This window comes from Martes martes (assembly GCF_963455335.1).
Source record: "Martes martes genome assembly, chromosome: 13".
In the NCBI taxonomy this organism is placed as follows: domain Eukaryota; kingdom Metazoa; phylum Chordata; class Mammalia; order Carnivora; family Mustelidae; genus Martes; species Martes martes.
In genome coordinates, this window is record NC_137901.1 from 35,522,521 (window position 1) to 35,549,191 (window position 26,671).

Below are 26,671 nucleotides of genomic sequence, written 5' to 3' on the forward strand. Positions count from 1 at the left end.
CACAATTTAACATCCTTTCATGATAAAGCTCTCAAGAACTTAGGAAGAACATACCTCAACATAATCAAGGGCCATATATCACAAGCTCACTACCAATATCATATTCAATGGTAAAAGGTTGAAAACTTTTCTGTAAGATTAGGAACAAGACAAGGGTATCTATTCTTCCCACTCGTATTCAACATAATATTGGAAGTACAAACCAGAGTAATTAGGCAAGAAAAAGAAATAAAAGATATCCCAATAAGAAAGAAAAGTAAAATCATCTGTTTGCGGGTGACACAATCTTATATAGAAAAAACAACTGTTAGAACTAATGAATGAATTCACTAAATTTGCAGGGTACAAAATCAACATACAAAAATCAGTTGCATTTCTATACACTTACAAATGAATCAAAAACAACAAAACACTTAAAATAAGAAATTAACCTTAACTGGATTAAAGACTTAAATCTAAGACCTGAAACTGTAAAACTACTGGAAGAAAACAGGAAATAAGCTCCTTGACATTGGTCTTGGCGATGATTTTTTGAATTTGACACCAAAAGCTCAGGCAACAATAGCAAAAATAAGTGGGACCACATCAAGATAAAAGGCTTCTGCACAGCAAAATAAATAATAAAAATGAAAAGGCAACCTATGGAATGAGAGAAAATATTTGGAAATTATATATATGGTATGGGGTTAATTATATATATGATAAGGGTGATTAAGGGTTAATACTCAAAATATACAAGGAACTTACACAACTCATCAGCAAAAAACCAAACAACCCAATTGAAAAATGGGAAGAGGCACTGAAAAGACATTTTTCCAAAGAAGACAAACAAGTGACTAACATGTACATGAAGAGATGCTCAACATCACTAACTGTTAGGGAAATACAAATCAAAACTACAATGAGATACTGCCTCACACCTGTTAGGCTGGCTTTGATCAAAAGGAAGAAAAGATAAACGTTGGGCGGGATATGGAGAAAAGGAATCCCTGTACACTGTTAGTGGGAATGTAAGTTAGTACAGCCACTATTAAAAAGCAGTGTGAAGATTTCTCAAGAAAACTAGAAATAGAACAACTGTAAGATCCAGCAATCTTACTTTTGGATATCTATTTAAAGGAAATGAAGTTAGTGTCTTGAAGAGATAGCTGTACTCCCATGTTCATTGCAGTGTTACTTGTAATGAAAACAACCTAAGTATCTGTCAACAAATGGATAAAAAAAGATATATCTATAATATGTTATATATGTAATAAATAAATATTAATATAATATAACATAACATATATACACATATATGTAAAATTCAGTCATGAGAAAGAAGAGTATCCAGACAGTTGCAACACAATGGATGAACCTAGAAGAACATTATACTAAGTGAACACACAAACATACCCAAACTTGTGAGACATACTTCAGTGCTGAGACAGAAATGTATAGCAGTAAATGCTTCCACCAGAAAAGAAGTCTCTAATCAGTAATCTAAGCTCCCACCCTAAGAAATTTAAAAATAGGAGAGCAAGATAAATCCAAAGCAAGCACAAGGAAGAAAATAATAAGAGAAATGAATGAAATAAATGAGACCAGTATTACCTTGATAACAAAATTAGACACAGACAGTACCAAAGAAACAGACCAAAATCTCTCACCAATATTGATGCAAATGCCCTTAATAAAATACTAGTAAATGGAATTTGATAATATATAAAAAGTATTTTATATCGTAATCAAGTGGGGCTTATTTTCCAGGGATATAACACTAGGGAAATATTTAAAAATCAATAAATATAATCTGCCATATTAGCAGGCTAACTTAAAAAAATCACATGATCACATCAATTGATGCACAAACAAGATTTGAGAAAATTCAACAAACATTCATGACAAAAACTTTATATAATCTATAAAAAAATTGATAAGTTAAACTTCATCAAAATTAATACCTTTTGTTATGTGAAAGATCTTGTTAATAGATTAAAAGAATAAGCTACAGAATAGGAGGAAATATTTGCAATCCACATATCTGAAAAAGGACATATCTAGAATATATAAAAAGCTCTCAAAATTCAACAGTAAAAAAAAAAAAAAAAACCTTAAGCAATCCAATAAGAATGAAGACAAAAGATATTAAAGAGACAATTTACCCAAAAAGATGGAAGAAGGGCAAACAAGCAAATGAAAAGATTTTCAGTATCATTATCATTTGAGAAACGCAAATTAAGACCACAACAAAATATCATTATATACAGATTAGAACAGGCAAAATAAAAAATTTGTGACCATTCCAAATGCTGGTAAGGATGTAGGGAAAAAGTCCCTGATACATTGCTGGTGAAGAAGTATGATATAATAAATGTATAGGCTAAATGTAGATTTAGTTTTTTTTTAAACCAAATATACACTTATCATATGATCTAGCAATCACAGTGCTAGCTTTAATTTGTAAAAGTGAGAATCTTAGTCCACATGGAAACTTGTATAAAAATGTACATAGCTGCTTTATTTGTAACAGGCCAAAAAACCAAGTTGTCCTTCAATAGATAAATGGTTAAACAGATCATGGTATAACCATACCATGGACTCTGACTCTGCAATCAAAAGGTACAGTATATGTAACGACCTAGAAGGATCTTAAGAACATCATACTGAGTGAAAAAGGCCAATATCGAAAGTTCACACACTGTATGATTTCATTTATATAACAGTCTCAAAATGCCTAAATTATAGATATAAACAACAGATGAGTGGGTTCCAAGGGTTAGTGGGGGCAGAAAAGGGTGGGCAGCTCAAATAGGGTAGCAAAAAGGAAATCTTGATAGCGATGAAATAATTCTATATTTTGACTGCTGTGGTGGTTATGCAAGTCTACACATGTGATAAAATGGCACAGAGCTAGACACACACATTGTACCAATGTTAATTTACTCATTTTGACATTGCATTATAATTATGTAAGACATAGCCATTGGGAGAAACTGGAGGCGAACCTCTACTATTTTCACAACTTCTGTCATTCCTTAATTATTTCAAAATAAAAAGTTTGTAAGAGCTCTATAAATATGTATAAACTTTTGCAATTTATACGTAAATAAAACATGCTCAAAAATTTTTTCACAGCTCTCTCATCTAAGCTAGGATGATCAAGAGAACAATAGACTTTATCGTGTTATGCAGCATTATTTTAATAAATAGTGCTGTTCAGATGAACACAATGTCTATTTACCATCATCACGTAGCATTATTTCAATAAACAGTGCTGTTCAAATGAACATGAAACCTATTCTAAAATTATCCATTCTCCCCTGCTGGACTGTGCCCTCTTTAAAGACCACATTTGATTCATTTTTCTATCCTAAGTGCCTAGAACCATTTCTCACATATCACAGGCATTCCATAATGTTTGTTAAATAACATTCTTAGGAGAGACTACACATTAACTGGAGGATTAGAGACTGGGGTCATAAAACTGAAGAAACCTTGGGCATTTGGTGACAATCTTGTTATAAGAGCCTGCATTTTCAGTTACATTAAAAGCCTCCAGCTTTTGACAATGAAGAGTAGAACTGTCTGACCACGAATGAAGAGAAAGAGGAAGAGCATTTCTGGTTCCAAGAAAGTATTACACTAATGGAAAAATGTCAAGATGAGCTCTCAAAGAAATAAGAATCTAAAAAATATTAGGCAGAATTTTTAAGTGAGAGAAAATTAAGAAGTAAAAGAAAATGACATTCATACTAAGTGTGTCTATATAGGATGTATGAGTGTGTACAAATGGGGAAATAGTTTGATCAAGAGGGAAATGACAGGGATATATATATATCTACATATCTATCTATATATATATATATACACACATACACATATACAAGCCCTTCCTATGACAACTTGTAATTTATTTTTTAAAGACATAAATGACATATGATGTTTAAAATATGTTATTTTAACATTCTTTCATCTTTAACTCCACTGGTGGAATATGTCAAATGTGTTAAATAACATAATAAAGCATTATGTTTAAAATATAACTATGTCTGTTTATTAATAATTTTGCTTGAAAAAATTAAGATGGCAAACTTTATGATGCAGCATGGAAAACTATGCTGAGCTATATAATCTCAAAATACCAATTTAGTTTTTGTAACATTGTTCTTAGGGAAGAATCGTTAAGGGAGGAAGAATTTAAATGTGGGAAAAGTTATAAGAATTGGTTATAAAATAGGATGTGCTTCATGATGAGAAAAGGCTGAACTAAAAAGGTTCCCATCATTTGTTATATTTTATATTATGGTGGACAGACATAAATATGGAATGGTGATAGTTAATCACTCTGCTTCACAATTAGATTCCATATCCTGAAGCCTCAATTTTTTACTTAATGCCCAATATTCTCTATAATGACCACAAACAGCAAAGGATTTTTATACAATCATATCTTTTTAAAAAAAATATTCTCTTTGGCATCCAGTAAAAGTGACAATGGACCACTAAGAAGTAGATATTCTAAGCTAACATTTTGGAAGACAAGGTAATCTTCCAAGTCTTCCAAAGCAGGTAGTGGAATTTATTTAGTTGTCCTAGTAAGTATGCATCTTGAGCAAGCCAAGCCCCCGAGAAACCTCTGTTCCTTTGCAATTGTTACAGTAGCACAACAGAAACTTTATAACATGTTTTCCAAGCTATAGACATTGCTGAAAGAATAAGCAAGACTTACCAATTGTAATCCAGTCGAGACTGATGAAGCTGCTGCTGTTTTAGGAGAAGCTTTGTCTCCTGCTGGGTCAGCAGATGCTGAAGGCGCTCTTTTTCAATTTCCAGCTCCATTTTCTGAAGCATAAGTTGGTGCCTTCTATTTTCTGAGAGCTGCTTTTTGACCTCAGTTTCACTAGACTGCTGTGTCCCTTGACCATGCATCCGGGATGTCCAGGAAAGCCCACAATAACCGCATGATTCCAGATGTGCTCTGGAATATTGAGGGGCCATGTGTGTAGGATGGCTTTCAGGAATAGGATCTGCGTTTTCAGAAAGTCTATGACCACAACACTGACTGGATGGAACAGGCTTCAGGGTTTGGCATTCTTTCATCTTCAGTTCTGCTGGTGGAACCTTCTCTGTAGGGACTGTATCTGCTAGTTTTCTCCCTGGGGATCCATAATCACATGTTCTGGTCTCTGATGGCACCCTGTCTAGGTCCGTTTTGGGATAATGAAAGTCTGCTGGTTTCAAAGAATTATTCCTAAACTCCAGAAGGGCTTCTGAAGCGGAGTCCTGGTTTGTAGACTTAGGCCTCTGCTTGGTTTGATAGCAGGTTTGTGATTTGGCTACACTCAAATAGGAACCATCTAGTTCCATAGCTGAAGACCGAAGAGTGCTTTTCCTATCGGATGCCTAAAAGGAACCGAAAGATCATTTGTCAGATAAGAGTACAGTGAAATGAGTTCTTTTGGTTTTTCAGAAATCAATGATACATGTTTACCAAAACAGAGTTGTTGTTTTGTCTTCTTAAATAATAAATGATCATATTCACACAGCTGAAGAGACATGCACCACAAAGCTAAAACCATTTTCAAACAATCTATATTTCAGTAAATCCATAAGGATGAGAAAAAGAAAGTGTTGCTATTTGCTGCTTAAGCAAGACGACAGGAGTTGCAAATGATGAGGGTTACATAAAATCAACTTTGAGAAGAGGCAAAAACATTAAATGTTAATGTCTTAAAATGTTTACTTTCAAATACTAAGCCAAGAAATCTACTCAGCCACCTTAAATACCTCTTCTAATGCCCTCTGTCCATTACACACTGTGAAATCTGATGTAACACATTTCATCTTATACTGAATAGGATGTTAGTTACCGCTAGAAATTTGACGAGTTTTTATAAATATATTTACAGCACACAAAATGAAGCACTTCCCCCAAAATATGATTCTAATCAAAAGCAGTTATTTAAATACAAAACATATTTAATTTCAGCTATAAACATAAGTGATTTTTCAATTAAGCTGTTCAAGTGATTATAGCCTGATACAACTCATGCAGGAAGGAAGTAGTTGCAAATTACCTTTGGCAGGCCAATAGAATGAGCTTTCCCAGTATTTTAGCCTCAGGCCTGTTCTATCAGGGAGAGGAAAACTTACTTTATACCAGTGATTCTCAAACTTTAGCATGTATCAGAATCACCTGGAGGAACTGTTAAATGTGAACTGCTGGGCTTCATCCCCAGAGTTTCCCATTCAGGAAGTCTGGAGCAGAGCTGGAGAAGCTGCGTTTTTAGCCAGTTGCCAGATGATACTGATGCTGTTCGCCTGGGATCACACTTTGAGAACCACTGATCTGTATCATGGGGCATCTGATTCCTCCTTTGTCCCTCTTATAGCACTGTTTTGATAACATGAGGCTCAGCCAGGTAATCCTGGATACTTTCCTAATCTCAAAATCATTAACTTAATCACATCTATAAAGTCTCTTGTCATATAAAATCCCTTGTGTCATATAAAGAGACATTCATGGGTTCCAGGAATTAGGACATGGGTATATTTGGGGGGGGGCATTATTCAGTCTACCACCTCTCTTTAAAATTAGAACTCATAAATAGTTGAGATGCTTATCTTATTCTGGAGACATGGAATAAATGAATAATTGTGATCCCTAGCAGAAGGTAGAAAAAAAAATCCTACCAATTAACTTTGCAATAGATGAAAATGATGAACTGACTGGTAAAAAGCATCAACAGGGGCATCTGGGTGGCTCAGTGGGTCAAAGCCTCTGCCTTCGGCTCAGGTCATGGTCCCAGGGTCCTGGGATGGAGCCCCACATCGGGTTCTCTGCTCAGCGGGGAGCCTGCTTCCCCTTTTCTCTCTCTGTCTGCCTCTCTGCCTAGTTGTGACCTCTGTCAAATAAATAAATAAATAAAATCTTAAAAAAAAAAGTGTCAACAGATACACAGGAACACCATGTTTCCTATTTTCTGATATTACAACGACTTGGAAAATTCTGAGTTTCTACAGCAATACTAAAGGAGTTCTAATCAACTGAGAATAAGCCACCACTTCTGGGCCACGTAATCCTTTACACTGAGCAGATGACACTGAATAGGTTGCAAGCTCCAGAAAAGAAACTAGTCCTAGGGCAAAATTTATGATAAACTACCTCATAAAAAAATTAACCTTATTTTACAACTAAAGGGAAATTCTAGTCCACATTAATCTCCCCTACTCTGAACTTCTGTAGCACTTACTGTCAAAACAAATATTTAACATTTATCATCTGCTATTTTGTATGGTAAGCTATCTTTTTAGAGAATCATTATATTTTAAAAATGATAGGTAAATTTTTTAAAGGTCTGGAAACTTAAATCAGCTATTTAACATTATCATATATTTCCTAATTCGTGTATTAGCAACATAACAATGGCACATATGTATTATTTTATGGTCTTATTTTTGTTCCTTACATATGTGCATTTTTAGGTATTGACATAGCTGATACTTCTGTTAATGGTGCTAATTATTAAATTATTCATAAATGTCAGGTATTTGGAATATTAAAAAATTTTTTGGTAGTTAAGTTTTTCTGTTTTTGAGGCAGTTCTACATAATGATTTTGATGCATACTCTGCTTAAAGAGAATACTGCTTTGCCAATTACCTGATAGGTGACTGTACATGTTGGTAGGCAGGATTCCAAGACGGTCCCCAAAGATTCCTGACCTCTTGATTTACCCACTTTGTATTATCTCCTCCCCTTGAGTGTGGGTAGACTTTGTGAACATGATGAGATATGAATCCCATTATTATGCTACAGTAAATGGCCAAAGGGATGTTACAGATTTAACTAAGGCTCCTCCTCATCAGCTGATTTTGAATTAACAAAAAGGAGATTACCTTATATGGGCCAGACCTAATTAAGGAGTCCTTTAAAAAAGGGTCTGGTGCCCTCCCTAATGTCAGAGAGTGGCCTTGAAGAAATAAGCTAACATGTTGTGGGAGGACCAATGAAGGGGGTCATGTGGCAACGACTTCTGGAACAGAAGGCAGTTTCCACCTAACAGCTAGCAAAAAGATGCAAAAATGATGCATCTGTCATGCAGATGCAAGAACTAAATTCTGCCAACAGCCACGTGAGTTTGGAAGGGGACCTAGAGCTCCAGATTAGAACACAGCCCAACTGTCACCTTGACTGCAGTTTTCTATGACCCTGAGCAGAGGCCCCAACTAACCTGTGCCTGACTCATGACCCACAGAAACTGTGAGATACTAAATGTGTGTGTGTAGTAAACCAGTAAATTTGTAATAATTTGTTACACAGCAATTCAAAACAAACAAAGCACATTATTCAACTTGCCTGACCCTCAGTTTTCTCATCAGTAAAACAGGCATCTGTTTTAAAAAAGACAGCATCTACCTCAAAACTGAACATGGTTGTCAGACAAGCAGTTATTAAAGGTGCCAATTTATAAGGGTACTATTTTACAAAAAGGAAAAAAAAAACCCTCTTATATTTACCCTAACTTTTTTCAAGGAGAACATTATGGGGTATGTGTGTGTTGGTTGGGGGGTCAGATCTCCAAGAGACAGGTGCAGGTACAACAGATTACCTCTAAAAAGAATGAGTTCGGGAGTTGGGGCGGGGGGGGGAGAGAATGAGTTCTGTTATTCAGCTTTACTTTGCTGCAGTGAGGATCGCAGGTTGGGCCGGAGTTGAAATGCTTGAGATAATAAAGAGGTTCTTCATCTCTGTCCTCATACAAAAGATGTCAGTCTTACCCTGACATCTTGCACTGCCTCTTAGGGTTGTTGTGATTCATGTAAAGCGCTTTGGATACTGCCTAACCTAAAGTCAGTATTCAAACCATGTTTCCTATTGTAATTATACTACTGTTGTTATCATGGACTTCTCTGCCTCAACAATTCTTGAGGTCAGGGGCTATATTTATACCTTGGGATGTATAGCACTGGGGCATACACATAGTGACTAGGGGCTAACTGTATCAGATCAAGTAGATAAAGTCAAGTTGGGTTATGGGTCACAGAATATTAGAAATGAAAACCAGAATCCATGATTAGGCTGTATTATGTGCTACTAAGGAAGAGGAAGAGAGAAGAAAGAGAAAACTGCCTGTTAGAATTTGAATATAAGAAATTAAGTTATTTTATTAGAGACAAATATTGCCTCTGGGACACATGGAAGTCACAATGGGCCTGAATGAAACAGATGTGTTTTTCTTTTTGGAGTTGCTGCTCTCTGCTTTCTATGAGATGTTTACAAATGTAACTTCTTGTAACTAAGGCTTAAACTAACAAATCCCAAACTGCTGTCTCTGGCATATGGGTTTGATATGAATTTTTCAGATATATAACACTAATTGAGGAACCAATAGATTTTTTTTTATGGAAGCGTAATTTACATATACTAAAATGCACATCTTACGTGTATAGCTTGATAAATTTTTACATTTGCATATACCCATGTAATCATTATTACCCCAAAAAGTTCCTTGTGCCCTTTCTAGTCAAACCAATATCTTTTTTTCAGTGTTCCAAAATTCATTGTTTATGTACCACACCCAGTGTTCCATGCAATACATGCCCTCCTTAATACCCACCACCAGACTCACCCATCCCCCCATCCCCCTCCCCTCTAAAACACTCAGTTTATTTCTCAAAGTCCACAGTCTCTCATGGTTCGTCTTCCCTTCTGATTTCCTCCAATTCACTTTTCCTTTCCTTCAAACCAACATCTTTACATTCCCAGAGGTAACCATTATTCTCAGTTCTATGACCACAGATCAGTTTTCCCTATGTTTAGCCTCATATAAATGGGATCATAAAGTATGCTATTCTTTTGTGGCTAACTTATTTTTTTTTAAGACTTTATTTATTCATTTTTGAGAGTGAGCGTGAGTGAATGGCAGAGCATGGGGAGGGCAGAGGAAGAGGAGAGAGAGAATCCTAAGCAGACTCCGAGCTGAGTGCAGAGCCCAAAGAGGGACTCAGTCTCACCAACCATGAGATCATGATCCAAGCTGAAATCAAGAGTCAGACACTCAACTGACTGAGCCCCCAAGGCACCCCTGTGGCTGGCTTCTTAAGCTCAACATAACGTTGAGCTTCCTTCATGTTGTTGCCTGTATTAATATATAATTCTTTTTTATTGCTACACAGTATTTCATTGTATGAATATAGCAAAATTCATTTATTCATTCTCTTATTGGATTAGGTTGCTCCTAGTTTAGGGCTACTGTGAATAAAGTTGCTAGCAATCCCTTATACAAGTCTTTTTTTTTTAAGGGAAGAGGGGCAGAGGGAGAGGAAGAGAGAGAATCCTAAGCAGGCTGCATGCCCAGCATGGAGCCCAATGCAGTTCTTGATCTCATGACTGTGAGATCATGATCTGAGCCAAAATCAGGAGTCATATGCTTAACAAACTGAGCCACCCAGGTGCCCCTTTATACATGTCTTTTTTCTAGAAACATGTATTTATTTCTCTTGGGCATAGGGTATGTCATGTGGTTGACTTTATTAGAAATAGCCAATAAGTCTTCCAGAGTGGTCATTCTATTTTACAGCTGCATCAGCACACTAAAGAATCCCAGTTGTTTCATATTCACACTAACACTTTTTTTTTTTTTTAGGTCCAAAAAAAGTGGTTTTATTAAAGCACAGGGATAGGACCTGTGGGCAGAAAGAGCTGCCCACATTGATAGTATGTTTTTACTTTAAGCCAATCTGGTGTGTAGTGAAATCTCTCTATGATTTTATTTTGCATTTTCCTGATATGTAATGATAGTATTTAACATGTGCTTATTACCCATTAAGATATCTTATTTTATTAAGTGCTTGGTAAAACCAATACCTTTCAATTATTCAAAATAATTCTAATTTTTTAATTTTTAAAATTTTAAAAAGATTTTATTTATTTGAGAGAGAAAGAGAGAGTGAGAGACAGAGCATGAACAGGGGTAGGAGGCAGAGGAAGAGGGAGAAGCAGACTCCCAACTGAGCAGGGAGCCTGATGAGGGGCTTGATCTTAGAACCTTGAGATCATGACCTGAGCCAAAGGCAGAAGCTTAACCGGCAGAGCCACCCAGTGCCCCTATAATTCAAAATAATCTTTAAAGAACTGAGATGCAAAATGAAAAACGAAGGTTAGGGAAGACAACTTTCTGTAAATTCTTTCTGATGAGAAAACTTGGCTCTAAATGTTCACCTCCACTGACCACTGAATGCATAACATGCTCCCAGAAAACCCTGTCACTTTGGCCATTCTTAACTCAGAGTTTACTGTGTACTATGCTAAACATTTTACATATTCAACATGTAATTCTTAACAACTCTGCAAGATAGTTATTATAGTTGCCAATTTTCAGATGAAAAGACGAAGTTCAATGAATTGACACAACTTTCCCAAGATCACGTCAACACCATATGTGATAAGTGGGAATACATCTTGCTTCAGATCTTTAGTCTTCCATTACCCCATGATGTAGCTTTTTTTTTTTTTTAACACGATTTTATTTATTTATATGAGAGAGAGAGCTAGAGCGTGCAGGGGAGTGTCACAGTGTAAGGCGCAGAGGCGGAGGGAGAGGGACAGACTCCCTGCTTAGCATGGATCCACACCTAGGGGCTCGATCCCATGACCCCAAGATCATGACTGCAGTGGAAACCAAAAGTCAGCCGCCCAACCAACTGAGCCACCCATGCACCCCTCCATAATGTAGCTTTTAAAAAAAACTTCTTTAATATAAAATACAATAAACACAGAAAAGGGCACTAAACCAATATAACCATCTCAGTGAATAATCACAAGACAATGTCTGTCCATGTAACCAACAACTGAGAGGCAGAATGTTGCCTATATGCAGAAGACCATCTGCATATAGGCACAGCACATCTGCTCTCTATCTCTCCTGTCCAAGGGAATGACTATCTTATGACTTTTATGGGAATAAATTCTCTGCTGAATACTTCCCTGCTTGAAAGTCCATACCTGTTTATTTTTAAAATATAAATGGAATAATATGAAAAATATTATTCTGTGTCTGACTTCTTTATACACAATATGGCATGTGGCTGTAACTTGTTCATTTTCATAGCTCTACAGCAAATGTTACCTAACTTCTTCTGTGAAGGGATAAATGACAAACATTTTAGACTTTGCAGGCTGTATGGTTTTTGTCATAACTACTCAGTTCCACTTCTGTGGTGTAAAAGCAAGAGATAATACAGAAATGAATGACTGGTCCAGTATAACCTTATTTATGGACACTGAAATTTGAATTTCAAGGTAATTTTCCCATTTCATAAAATATTCTTTTCTCCCCAACCATTAAAAAAGTTAAAAACTATTCTTAAATCATGAGACTGGATTTGGCCTGCTATAGTTTGCCAATTAAGCCTGATGATTACACTGAGTGCTCCTCCAAATAAAGGACTCTATGAATATGCTTAGATATGCTTAAAACCCAATAAGCACACTGAACAATATGACTTGTGATGGGTTATCACAAACTTTTGTATAAAGCTGCTTTTTTTTCTTTTAGCAATGACAATCATATATGTAAAAGCAATTTGAATCAGTACCACTGTTGTGTATTTCTGTGATGTATGGTTGTGCCATCCTATCAAAATATTTAAATCCCATCAAAGTATTGGGATTATCCTCATCACTATACATTTGCCTTATTCAATCTTCATTTGTATCTCTTTCAGATTTAATGATCAGATTAGTTAAGATACCGATTTAAGTTCTTTAGTGTGTGAATCATGTAAGAAAGTTATGTTAAAAAAACAGAATTTGCTAGGGGAAATAGAACCAAAGAACATTCAGTAATTTTGCAGTAACTCTCTTAGTTGATTCCTTAACATTTATTGATTTGTGTGATTTTTCATCTAACCCTTTTTTTTTTTCATTCATCTCCTTGGGGGTATAACAAGCCAATCACTGAGTTTTTTTTAGCTTTTAAAGATAGCCTAAGCTATAGAGATCACCAAACCCAACCCAACCCCTACAAAAGTGTGGGCTATCATTGTGTGATGGAAATGAATTGAATGGAGTGCTTAATCAGAGATGAAAAGAATGATATTCAGCAGAAAAGTATACAGAAGAATATACCGAGGCAGGAAAAAAAATGGAAAAAGTAAGTTTAGACAGGAAAATGATCTGTAGATCACAAAAAATAAAAAAGCTGAGTTCAAATGGTAGCATGTTAGGGTTTGTATTATATAAAAGGTACCACAAACTGTGACTACATGTTGAGATTCTAAAAGTGTCACCAAAAAAGCCAGTAAAGTCTTTTATTTGATACCTATGGGATCCACAGCACAAAAGAAAGATGAGGAGAAACTGTAGGCATTTTTGACTTGTGACATATTTGGAGTACAATGTTGTCTAACTTGGGTAGATACATGCTAATGACAACATAAAAATAATATATGGAACACGAGACAAACAAAATGTGAGAAAAGTATAGGTTTTAAAAAAATGTGAGAGACTTAGCTTGGACACAATGAAGAATTTTCTGAGAGTGGAAATTAGTAAATTTCTGAGTTGGAAGAAGATTTTCTGAATCTTTAAGATACCTTCTTAAAATATGACATTTTGTTTTATTTATTTTTTATGTGACATTTTAGAAAAGACTTCATAGGAAACGCAGATGTCTCAAAACACAGTATGATATGCTCTTGTATATACGTACACATGCACACACGTGTGTGCAAACATATACATGAACACGCACAATCACATACTATTCCTAAGGTGATACAAGGCTTTCCTGTGTTCTATGTTCTATGTCCTATGTTAAAAAACACAATAACACCTGCAGTATTGCTTTGTGAAGTACAATCAACACGTAAATAGTGATTTTTTTGAGTTTTTGCAAATCATTTTTACAGGCCTAGCCAATGTCTCTGCTCTGAATCCATAAGAAAAGAGTTGAATTAAACTGGTAATTCTTTCTTGCAACAGGTAGTTATTTGCTCTTCACGATTAGGAAGTGATTATTTATAATGCATTTATGAATTGTTAGCCACAGAATTAGTGCTTAACAATGCTAATAAATACTGTTGATCTATTGATGATATTCATGTCTCTGATGGCAAACACTAATGTACTATCTTTTTTTTCACTAATGTACTATCTTGAAAAGCACCCTATTAACAATCCTCACATTTCCACAGATAGCCCTTAAGAATGATATCTCGGGGCACCTGGGTGGCTAGTGGGTTAAAGCCTCTGCCTTTAGCTCAGGTCATGATTCCAGGGTCCTGGGATCGAGCCCCACTTCGGGCTTTCTGCTTGGCTGGGAACCTGCTTCCCAACACCTCTCTGCCTACTTGTGATCTCTGTCAAATAAATAAATAAAATCTTAAAAAAAAAAAAGAATGAAATCTCTATTTTATAACCTCAAAATTTCCCCCTGTGACCTTCATTGAGAAGTCAGAAATTCAAAACCTATATTAAATATTTCTAAACCTAAATTACTGTGTGTGGGACAGGTCATTGCATTACCCAGAACATTTGGAATTAATGTGAAATAAGGCATAGAATGACATGCTGCATTTTTAAAGTCAGACTTACATGGACCAGTTGTCAAGCTGACAGAAGCTATGTAATGCAACAGCTGCACTGTATGGTTTGCCAAAATCTCATCCCAAATAAATGTTCATTCTCCCCAGTGCAATTAACTCTCCTATACTGGCAGATTTTGCAAGAAGATCATCAAGGTAGATTACCTTCCAGCATTATGAACTAAATACTTACAGGTGTTATATCATCAGTTATAACTTACAAACTTTTGCATTTAGGAAGACATCCAGGCAAATGAATCATCTAATTTATGAATTATTTATAAGAAATTCACAGCATGCTCTTGGCATCATCCATGGCCTTTTCCAGGTCATATGACACCAATTAGAGCTGAATTTTAAATTATTCAATAACCTGAACTCTCTTGTCATTTAACATATAGATATCAATGCAGTAAACAAGTTAAATCTAATGGGCCCTAGAGGTTTAAGCCTCTCTGCTGCTCAGCAGCTGAAGCTGTAGGCTATCAATGGAAGAGAAAAATAATAGAATACAGCAGTCAAATGCATTTGCAAGGCTCTAATAACTTATTCTAGTTCCCATAGGGATTGTGGCACAACCTAGGATTATTGAATCTAAAAGGACATTAAAGTCAATAATTATGAGATTTAAAAGAATACAGACACACAGTAATGTACAGATGACAGAACACTGCAACAGATACCAAATGCCATACCAACTTTTAGGATATGTATACCATAAGTGCGCCAACATTTCTAATAGTAACTACCAGACTCAGAAAAGGCTAAACCTCATAATCTTTAATCATTACTACATTTCTTGAAAGTTGGAATGTGTTAATTTGCTGTAAGAATGAATGAGAGTGTGGAATAATTGACAGTATACCTGAGTTGAGGTCAAAAGACCTTGATTAGAATTCTAGTTCTGCCACTTAAGAGTTCTTCTCTCTCAATCTCTCTCTCTCTCTCTCTCTTTTTTTTCCTTTGGCAAGTTACTTTACAACTCTTAGGCAGTTTAGACATTTGTATAATAGGGGGTTGGGTTTGGTGATCTCTATAGCTTACGCTATCTTTAAGAGCTAAAAAACTCAGTGATTGGCTTGTTATACCCCCAAGGAGATGAATGAAAAAAAAAAAAGGGTTAGATGAAAAATCACACAAATCAATAAATGTTAAGGAATCAACTAAGAGAGTTACTGCAAAATTACTGAATGTTCTTTGGTTCTATTTCCCCTAGCAAATTCTGTTTTTTTTTTAACATAACTTTCTTATGTGATTCACACACTAAAAAACTTAAATCGGTAACTAACTAATCTGACCATTCAATCTGAAAGAGATACAAATGAAGATTGAATAAAGCAAATGTATAGTGGTGAGGATAATCCCAATACTTTGATGGGATTTAAATATTCTGATAGGATGGCACAACCATACATCACAGAAATACACAACAGTGGTACTGATTCAAATTGCTTTTACATATATGATTGTCATTGCTAAAAGAAAAAAAAAAGCAGCTTTATACAAAAGTTTTCTATAGCTACCCAAAGGAACAGATGTACAGGGCTAGTTTTAATTTAAAGAAGATCAGAAAGAAGGTGAAATAATCTTATAGAGAAAATGAAACAAAGACAAATTAGAAGTGGTGAGGACAAGCTTCATAGGCATAAAAATGAAAATAAAACATTGGGTAATAAAGTCAACTGTACTTAGAATCAGTTAGAGGCAATAAAAGAAAATGATTCTTAAGAGTTTACACCAATAGGCCCACACACCCTTCTTGGCTTTACGTTTGTAGAGTGTATCCTGTGCTTACGAGTATATCCCAGGGCTCCGAACAGAGTTCCCCCTGATCTGTTCACTGCCCTCTCCTCTATTAACTCCAGTGACCTTCAGCCTCAAAAACAGAAACAAGAAGTGAGCGTTGGCAGATGTTTCAATGTAGTTCTTTTTAAAGGAAGCAAACAAGATTAGTTTGTGTTGAATGAAGGTAAATCTTAACAAAGAATTCTTAGTATGTTTTCTAGAAAACATAAAGTTAACACCATTTGAACATAACCAACTGTCCCTGAAGGGGAGGTCATGGAATGCATTCATGTTGTTGGCTGAGGTGGAAAAAGTATCTGTGTTGTATTTTTGAAACTGGATAGTAAAAACAAAAAAATTAAAAAACAAAAAAATAAAAAAAACTCTCCTGAAAAAGAGCACTTAAACAGGAGGGAGTGAAAACCAGGCTGTTATTTATTATATCAAGATTTCCTGAAATGAATCACAGTCCTTTTACTAAAGATTAGCGTCTTCTATGCCCTTCCCCCTCCCCCCCCCCCCATATAGGTGTTTGCTGAACAGGGATATCGGAAAGAACTAATGAGAAGCATTTCTGAAAGCACAAAGAACTACCAAACCAAAGAGATTTAAGATGGTCACCCTTAAGGGTTAGTCCTTTCTTGAGAACTCCAAGAGCTTTTAGAAATCTTAGTCCTTTACATGTATAGAGTCAAGTCCTGACTTTTCAAAATTTAGGACATTGCAGGGTGCCTGCAGTCAGTTAAGCCTTAGACTTGGTTTCGGCTCAGGTCAGGACGTCAGGATCGTGCGATTGAGCCCTGAGTTGGGCTCCACACTGAGTGTGTTTGTCTGTTGCAGATTCTCTCTCCCTCTCCCTCTGTCCCTCCCACTCAAGCGCTCTCTCTCTAATAAATAAAGTCTTAAAAAAATTCAGGACATTATTTATTAGCTAGTATAGTGTACTGGAAAAAATAAAGAAAAAAAACTTCATTTAGAAATTAATAAATTTTATACAATTTCCCTGTGCTCAAATGCGCTGCTTCGTTTGCTAACCTTTAAAATGTTACTCCTGCTTCAAGGCTGGTTTAGCATCACCTCCTTCCACTGTGGTTTCCCCATCTCCCAGCTCAGCTTGGTTGTGCCTTCCCCAGGAGGCACCACAGTATTCTGCTCATTCCTTTATTGTTGTATTTATTTCATCTTGCTCCATACTAGTTAACTGCTAGCTGTTTTCATATCTCTAAGTTTCCCCATTTTCCTATGAAAACTACAAACTCTTTGAGGGTGGAGATCTCAAAAGATACCATTACTTTTGTTTATTGTTGTACCCTTGTAAGAGATAGTAGGTGCTTAATATATAATGTTTTTTTTGCATATAGTTTGGCCCTACTCCAGTGCATACTGTGCAGAACTTCAGAAGAGGGGCAATGTTACTTTCAATTTCATATTTCAATGACACTGGTCTTTATACATAAAAGATACTTAAAGTAATGAACATTTGTTGAAAGAACCAATAAACAGGAAGCAAGAGTATCAAGTTAAGCTAAACGGCTTAACATGTATACTAAGGAACTTGATGATAATTTTTGGCAAAATGTGTTTTATTTTTTTTCAGGAGCCACTTACTTTTTTTTACAAGTACCTTTTCTCAGAGTGTTTAAATAATTTTTTTTAAGATTTTATTTATTTATTTCACAGAGAGAGAGATCACAAGTAGGCAGAGAATCAGGCAGAGAGAGGGGGAAGCAGGCTCCCTGCTGAGCAGAGAGCCAGACGCGGGGCTCGATCCCAGGACCCTGAGACCATGACCTGAGCCGAAGGCAGAGGCTTAAACCACTGAGCCACCCAGGTGCCCCTCTCAGAGTGTTTAAAGCTTACTACAAAATTCCACAAATTCAGGGAAAATTCCAACTTACATCTTTCAGGGGTCTCAATGCCTGCTTAGTTTGGATCTGTGAAACAGTAAACGATAAGGGCACTGTATGCTTTTGAGATGAGAATTTAAACTTAAAGCAGATCATTATATTATTTTCTAGAATGCTCCATGTAAAGGTTTTAAAATAAGAAACTACACTGAGGGACTAAAAAACATGTGTACTCTATCAACCTAGATTAGGAATAGGCAAATAAGTTATGAGATGTAATACCTGAAATAAAAGGCAACAGTGTCAGGATTCCTACTTTGAGTTATTTTTTAAAAATCAGTGTTAACATAATTGACTTTCATATCATAAACAAGGCTGGCATATTTTGAGACAGACAACATTAAGTTCAGAATAAAAAATTATAGAAATTTTGGATAAACAGGGTTTTCAAAATGTAAAGTTAATTGTATTTTTCCCCAAATCCTTTTTCAGTTAATGGTGCCATCCAATGTGTAAAAGATACTCCCAAATGCAATCCTAAAACTATTTTTAAAAATACTTAAAATAAGCTTCTCTTCTGTTCCCTGCTTTTGGGTGCTACTCAGGTGCTAAATGTACAAAGAAAGTTAGGATGCTAGGTGTTTGGGGAGGAATTATTAATTTTTAAATAAAGTCATGAAATGTAAGATACATAGGAACGGTAAAACTTGTGCAGCTAAAAGCCAAGTCTTGGATAACTGTCTAGCCATGTAACAGAAGCATAAATATAAATAAAATACCATGGATAAACAGATTCAGTATTATTATCCTCCTCCCGTTCTGCAATTTACCCAAAGTACAAGCTCCCACCATGGGGTGAGCAAGTAGCATAGGGATCTGGCAGTTATTGTGCTAGGTGACAGGAATATAAAGCTCAATAAAGAAAATGAAAACCTTCATGACCCTCAAATTTTGGCTAAGGGGAAAAACATTTTATTTGATAAGATCCATGAAGAGTGATGTGCAGGGGCGCCTGGGTAGCTCAGTTGGTTGAGTGACTCCTGATTTTGGCTTAGGTCATGATTTCAGAGTCATGAGATCGAGCCTGGCATCAGGCTCCATGCTGGGTGTGGAGCCTGCTTAAGAGTCCTTATCTCCCTCTGCCCCTCCTCACCCTCTTCAACCTTGTGTTCTCTCTCTTTAAAAAAAAATTTTTAAAAAAATGGGTCTTATATGCAAAGAGTTGAGGAGCAGAGCATTAGTGAGATTAGATTTGCCTCTAGTGGGGGGAAGGGAAGTTGGGAAGTTTTCATAGTAGAGAAGATATTTCAATTACATTTTGGAAGACAGAATGGAGTTTATTAATGATAAAGGTATGTGTGATGGTGTGTAGTGTGGTAGGATAAGACATTTCAGGCAGAGGGGAAAATATGAGTAGAAAAACAAGGATTATGAAGATGAGTATGTATGGTAAAGTCTAAGTAGTCCAGAGCATGGTGGACAGGGGGATGGGGAGTGGATGAAGCCAAAATATCGGTAGATGACAGAGTATAAATGGTGTAAATGTCACGTTAAAGAAGTTTCACTTTAAGTTTTCTATACCCACCTAATACAGGAGATGACCCATGAGCCAAATGGTGGGTAGTTGGAAGGAAATAAAATAATAAAATGCAAGATAATCTACTCAGTACCAGAAGGAATCGAGACATGAAGTTTATATGGGGAGACAGAAAAAGACAAAGGAAGAAGGAAGGCCTATCACAGATGAAAACACCTAAAAAATTGAATTGAAATAATATAATTAAAACTAAAGTGTTCAGATCTATACATTATATCGAATGATCTTTGGAAACTAAGTGGACTAGGTAGAGAATGGATGCCTAGTCAAGGCATAAAAAGGAACTACAGTAGAAGGCAGGCACCAACAAACTTTCTACAATTTGTCGATTAAATACTCTATGGAATTTCTTCAGGGTCTAATACCTTCAAATTCTCAAACAGGTTGAGCAAAATCCATTGTGGATTAGTTTATTTCAGTCAACCTCCCTTCATGAATAACTATGAGGACAAACTGTTTTAAAAAATCTGTTTGAAAGCACTGATGTGTTACCAAGGTAGTGAGGACATGAAGAGGCCAGGATCCCAGATTGAAGGTAAACAAGAAAAGATAGTTTGACATTAGTTGTCACTTTTCGGTTCAAGACATTCTAAATTAGGATGCTAGCTGAGAAGCTGAGAAGAGCTGTAAGCAGTCTCACAGGACTGGAAACAAAATTTGGATTTCAGAACCTGCCAAGAAAAAGGTCCTGTCAAAAAACTCAGGCTTTCCATTGAGACCCTGAAAAGCTAGTAGTAAAAATAAAATAGAAATAGAAAAGCCCATGCACATACTGAAGTTGAACTTCAAAATCTACTCAGTCCCAGATTAGGTTAAGGTAATTTGAATCAAAGCTAACTGCCTACAAGAAGAAAAAGCAAATTCTCACTGGAGAAGGATAACACTAGAGACGTATATTATAAATAATATTTTCAGAGATGCTGTCTGACATTCAATAAAAAATAAGGAAGGATACAAAAAGATAAAAATAACAAATTTACAAGAGAAAAAAAGGCAAAAGAAATAGAACCACAAGAGATTTACATGTTGGCATTATCAAATATGACTTTAAAGTAACTATTATTTATAACTAAGAAATTAAATATCATGGAGAATACTGCAGAGAACTATAAACTAGAAGAAAAATCAAATGGAAATTTTAGGACTGAAAATATAATACATATAGTTAAAAACTTAATAGCAGGTTAGATATATCTGAGGGGACAATTAGTGAATTGGAATAAAAGCCAGAAGAAAATATCTAGACCAACTTGAAGACATGGATACAAAAGGATGGAAATGTATAAAAGAATGTGTGCAACATGAGGCAAAAGCCTAAAATAAATACAATACTAGAAGGGAAAAGAGGGAATAAGAAAGAAGTAATATCTGAAGAGATAAAAAAATTTTCAAAACTGTTATCAAGGCACAAATTTAAGAAGTAATATGAATCCAAAGGAGATTATATATAAAGAAAACCACACCTAGAGCACATAATGGTATGACTGCTGAAAACAGGACAAAACATGCTCAACAGCCAACAGCCAAAATCCAACATGCTCAACATTAAAAACAAGCATCTTACTTTCAAAGAGAGAATAATAAGACTTTCAATTGAAAGGAATTCAGTTGCCTACTGAAAATATTTATTAAAAATGAATGTGACAAAAAAAATGAAAGTGACAGATTTTGCTTCTAGTCCTGAGGGAGTAAGAGGATCAAAAATTAAGTCCCAATCTTAAAGAAAAACTGACAAAATGTAGGAAAAGCCTATTTCAGAAGGTAGGAAAGAGGTAGCAGAGATTGTGACATCTGAAAGAAAAGAAGAAAATCCAGTAAATCCTACAATAACATAAGCTTTCTGTGTGAAGGTAACTTCTGAATGGTAGCACAGAGGAGGAAGAACACAAATAGAGTCCAACATTCTCAACTGAGTTAAGAAGTCAGAGACTGGAGTTGAAGGAGGCTGAAATGGGTAGAATCTGAAGGACTAAGTATCCAAGGAAAGACAGCAAAAGGGTCTCCTTGGTTCTTTGGCTGTACATATATGCATATAAAGATGAATACATATAAGGATGAAAACTTATGAGGAACTCCAGGGTAGGAAGAATTACAGGAAAACTCCAAAAAGAACAACTCAGAAAGTTTAAGTCAGGGAGGTCACACAAGCCACAGAAGAGAGGTTTCATTGAATACGAAGAACATTCAAGATAGATCACAAAAGGGTCACACCTTAGGCACGTGGAGAAATTACCCCTAGAGTAAAGGCTAAACTAGAATCACTCTAAAACAGTTTAGAAATAGACCTTGAGGGGTGTCTGGGTGGCTTAGTCAGTTAAGTGTAATGTTACGTTGAAGAAGTTTCAACTGAGGTCATAATCTCAGGGTTGAGCTCGAGCTCCCCACTCTGTGGGGAGTCTGCTTGAGATTCTTTCCCCCTTCATTTCTCTCCCTCTCTGTTCCTCCCCCTGCTCATGTGCATGCACTCACTCTCTCTCAAATAAACAAATAAAATCTTAAAAAAAAAAAAAGATTTTATTTATTTATTTAAGAACATTAGAGGGAGCACAAGTTGGGGTGGAGGAGCAGAGGAGCAGAGAGAAACAGACTCCCTGCTGAGCTACCCTATGACCCTGCAATTGCACTACTGGGTATTTACCCCAAAGATACAGATATAGTGAAATGAAGGGCCACTTTTATCCCAATGTTCATAGCAGCAATGGCCACAGTTGCCAAACTGTGGAAAGAACCAAGATGCCCTTCAACAGACGAATGGATAAAGAAGATGTGGTCCAGGGCGCCTGGGTGGCTCAGTGGGTTAAAGTCTCTGCCTTCGGCTCAGGTCATGATCCCAGGGTCCTGGGATTGAGCCCCACATCGGGCTCTCTGCTCAGCGGTGAGCCTGCTTCTTCCTCTCTTTCTGCCTGCCTCTCTGCCTACTTGTGATCTCTGTCTGTCAAATAAATAAATAAAAATCTTAAAAAAAAAAAAAAGAAGAAGAAGAAGATGTGGTCCATATATACAATGGAGTATTATGCCTCCATCAGAAAGGACGAATACACAACTTTTATATTAATATGGATGGGACTGGAAGAGATTATGCTGAGTGAAATAAGTCAAACAGAGAGAGTCAAGTATCATATGGTTTCACTTACCTGTGGAGCATAAGGAATAACACAGAGGACATTGGGAGATGGAGAAGAGAAGTGAGACGGGGGAAATCGGAGTGGGAGACAAACCATGAGAGACTATGGACTCTGAGAAATAAACTGAGGGTTTCGGAGGAGGGGTGTGAGGGGTTGGGTGAGCCTGGTGGTGGGTATTATGGAGGGCACGTATTGTATGGAGCACTGGGTGTGGTGCATAAACAATGAACTTTAGAACACTGAAAAGAAATAAAATAAAATAAAATAAAATAAAAAAGAAAACAGAGATAAAGAGAAAAACAATACTGGTAATCCTTGTAAAACACCAAACAATTTAATATATTTATGTATTTGTGTATCTCTAGCTATATGCATATATGTATACATACCTGTACGTGTATACACACATACACACACACACAAATAAACACACTGGAATACCAGAAAAAAAACAATGGGGGTGGGGAAACAATAGAAAAAATATTTGAAAGAATGGTCTAAATTTTTTCAAATTTGTTGAAGAAGCCCAATAAAGTCCATGTGAGAAAAGTACAAGAACCCAATGCACATCATAATAAAATAGCCAAAAACTGGTGATAAACAATTTCAATAGTAATCAGAGAAAAAGAAAACATTACAGGCATAAAACAAAGAACTATGGCAGACTTCTTATCAGAAACTATGCAAGTCAAATGATGATAATATGACATTTTCTAAGAGCTTAAAGGATGGTCAACCTAGAATTCTATATCAAATACTATATTAAAAAATAGATTTCAGAAATGAAAATGAAATTATTTTTTTCCCAGAAAAACAAAAGCTAAGGTAATTCACTAACAGCAAATGTGCACTATAAGAGGGGCACCTGGGTGGCTCAGTGGGTTAAGCCTCTGCCTTCGGCTCAGGTCATGATCTCAGGGTCCTGAGATTGAGCCCCACATCAGGCTCTCTGCTCAGCGGGGAGCCTGCTTCTCCCTCTCTCTCTGCCTGCTGCTCTGCCTACTTGTGATTCTATCTCTCTCTCTGTCAAATAAATAAAATAAAATCTTTAAAAAAAATTAAAAAGATTTTAAAAAATGTGCACTATAAGAAAGGTCAAACAAGTTTTTCAGTAACAAGGAAATGACAACAGATGGGAACCTGGACATACTGAAAGAAAATTAAAATGTTACAAGTGGTAACAATTATAAATGATAACAAAGTTGGTAAACATAAAAGGTTTTTTTTACTCATTAATTAATCTTTCTGAAAGATTAACTCAATGTTTAATACAGTAATAAAAAGTATTTTAAATGTATGTGGAAGTAAAATGTTTGAGAATAATAGCACAAAGGACAAAAGTATACTGATAGAAGGTTCACATATTCAATATAACATCTAATAGTACTATTTGAAGGTAGATTGGGATAAGTTAAAGGTTAACATTATAAAACTTAGAACTACGAAAAACAAAACAGAGTCATGGCTAATAACTCAAAAATGAAAATAAAGAAATACTAAAATATAATCAATTAACCTAAAAGAAGAGGACAGAAAGAAGTACAGATGAACAGAGAGAAATTAAATGGCAACATGGTAGACTGAAATAAAATATATCAATAATTATAATAAATGTAAATAAATACATCAAATTAAAGGCTAAGGCTCTCAGGTTGGACAAAAAGCAAGACTCAATTTCATGCTTCCAAGGAAACTCACATACAATGTAAAGACAAAAAAAAGATTAGAAATAAACTGAATAGAAAAGCATGTATCATTCAAACCATGAAGCAAAAAAAAAAAAAGCTGGAATGGTTATGGTCATTTTAGACAAAGTAGATTTTATTTTATTTATTATCATTTTCTTTTTTCGGAGATAAAAAGAGTGTGGGTACACACAGAGCAGGGAGGGGCAGAGGGAGAGGATGAGAGAGAATCTTAAGCAGATTCCATGCTCAGAGCAGAGCCTAATGTGGGGCTCAATCTCATGACCCTGAGATCATGACTTGAGCTAAAATCAAGAGTCAGAGGTTTAAACCAGTTGTCCCAGACTGAGCCACCCAGACACCCCCAGACAAAGTAGATTTTAGAACAATAAAATTGCCGGGAAAAAATAAAAACATTTCATAATGATAAAGGGTTCAATTCATCAAAGTATCAAAACGGTCTTAATGAATGAATACTTAATAGTTGAGCTTAAAAATATATGAAGCAAAAATGACAGAAGGAAAATGAAAGACAGAATTACTAACAACGAAAGTCAGAAATTTCAACACTCTTCTCTTGGTAAGTGTTAGAAGAAGTAAACAGAAAATAACAGTCTTATGAAAAACCTAAAACAACATTATCAACAAATTTGACCTAATTCACATTCATTTTAAGTGTGCACGAAACAACCACCAATATAAATCATATGCAATTATAAAACAAGCTTCAAACTAAAAACTGATATTAAGACAAAGAAATTAAATAATAAATCAATAATAGAAAGCTATCTAGAAAATCACCGGTTATTTTAAAATTCAGGAACATACCCAAATATCCTACGGTCAAAAAGGAATTACAAGGGAAATTAGAAAATACTTTGAACTGAACGAAAATGAATACATAACATATCAAAAATTAGGGGATGCAGTTAAAGCAGTTTTATTAAGGGAAATTGATAGGCTTAAATACTTATGTTAGAAAAGAAGAAAGATCTCAATCAACAATGTAAGCTTCCATACTAAGAAACCAGAAGAGGGGCACCTGGGTTGCTCAGTGGGTTAAAGCCTCTGCCTTTGGCTCAGGTCATGATCTCAGGGTCCTGGGATGGAGCCCCGCATCAGGCTCTCTGCTCAGCAGAGAGTCTGCTTCCCTTCCTCTCTCTCTGCCTGCCTCTCTGCCTACTTGTGATCTCTGTCTGTCAAATAAATAAATAAATAAATAATCTTAAACAAACAAACAAACAAACAAACATAAGAAAAGAAAGCATACCAAACCCAAAGAAATCATAACAGAAATAATAAAGATTAAGGCAGAAATGAATAAAGTATAACATAGACAAATAGAGAAATAATGAAAACAAAAACATTCTTAGAAAAGATTAAACTTTAGCTCAATAAGGGAGAAAAAAATGTCAACATCAAGAATAAAAGAGACTCCATTACGTATCCTAGTCATTAGAAAGATAATAAAAAATATTATAAATACTTTATGTTAATAAATTTAATAATCTAGATAAACAAATTACTTGAAAAATGCAAATTATCAAAATGGATCAAGGCAAAAGAGAATGCATTAATAGCTCCATATCAATTAAACAAATTGAATTTTTAATTAAAAATTTCCCATGAAGATAACTTAAGGCTCAGATGGCTTCACTGATGAATTCTCTAAAACACTTAAGTAAAAATAGTACCAACTACAGAGATTTTTTCATGAAAGAGGAGTACCTGCAACTTATTTTATGTGTAATAAAATGCTAGCATTACCCTGATATAAAAACCAAAGATATTCTAAGAAAACTACAAATCAATATCCTTCATAAACATGGGGGCAAAAATTCTTAATAAAATAGTATAGCAAGTTAAACACAGCAATAAATAACAATTTTAATAAAAATTTATAAAAATGTAAAATGACTAAATGGCGTTTATCCCAGAAAAGGTAAGTTGATCTAACAATTGAATATCAATCTGTGTAATGCACTGTCTTACCAGAATAAAATATAATTATATGGTCACATTGATAGAAGCAAAATAAGCATTTGGCAAAAACTCAACAACC

The 26,671-nt window shown here is 35.5% G+C and overlaps 1 protein-coding gene across 2 annotated transcripts in view; it reads right to left on the reverse strand.

Annotated features, from left to right (window-relative positions):
- Window positions 1-26,671, reverse strand: part of KIAA1328 — a 318,181-nt gene that overhangs the window by 116,080 nt on the left and 175,430 nt on the right. For both annotated transcript variants that reach the window (XM_080821739.1, XM_080821740.1), the window contains exon 7: window positions 4,712-5,385. In XM_080821739.1, the coding sequence (XP_080677865.1) occupies window positions 4,712-5,385 (674 nt within the window). The remainder of the gene's footprint in view (window positions 1-4,711; window positions 5,386-26,671) is intronic.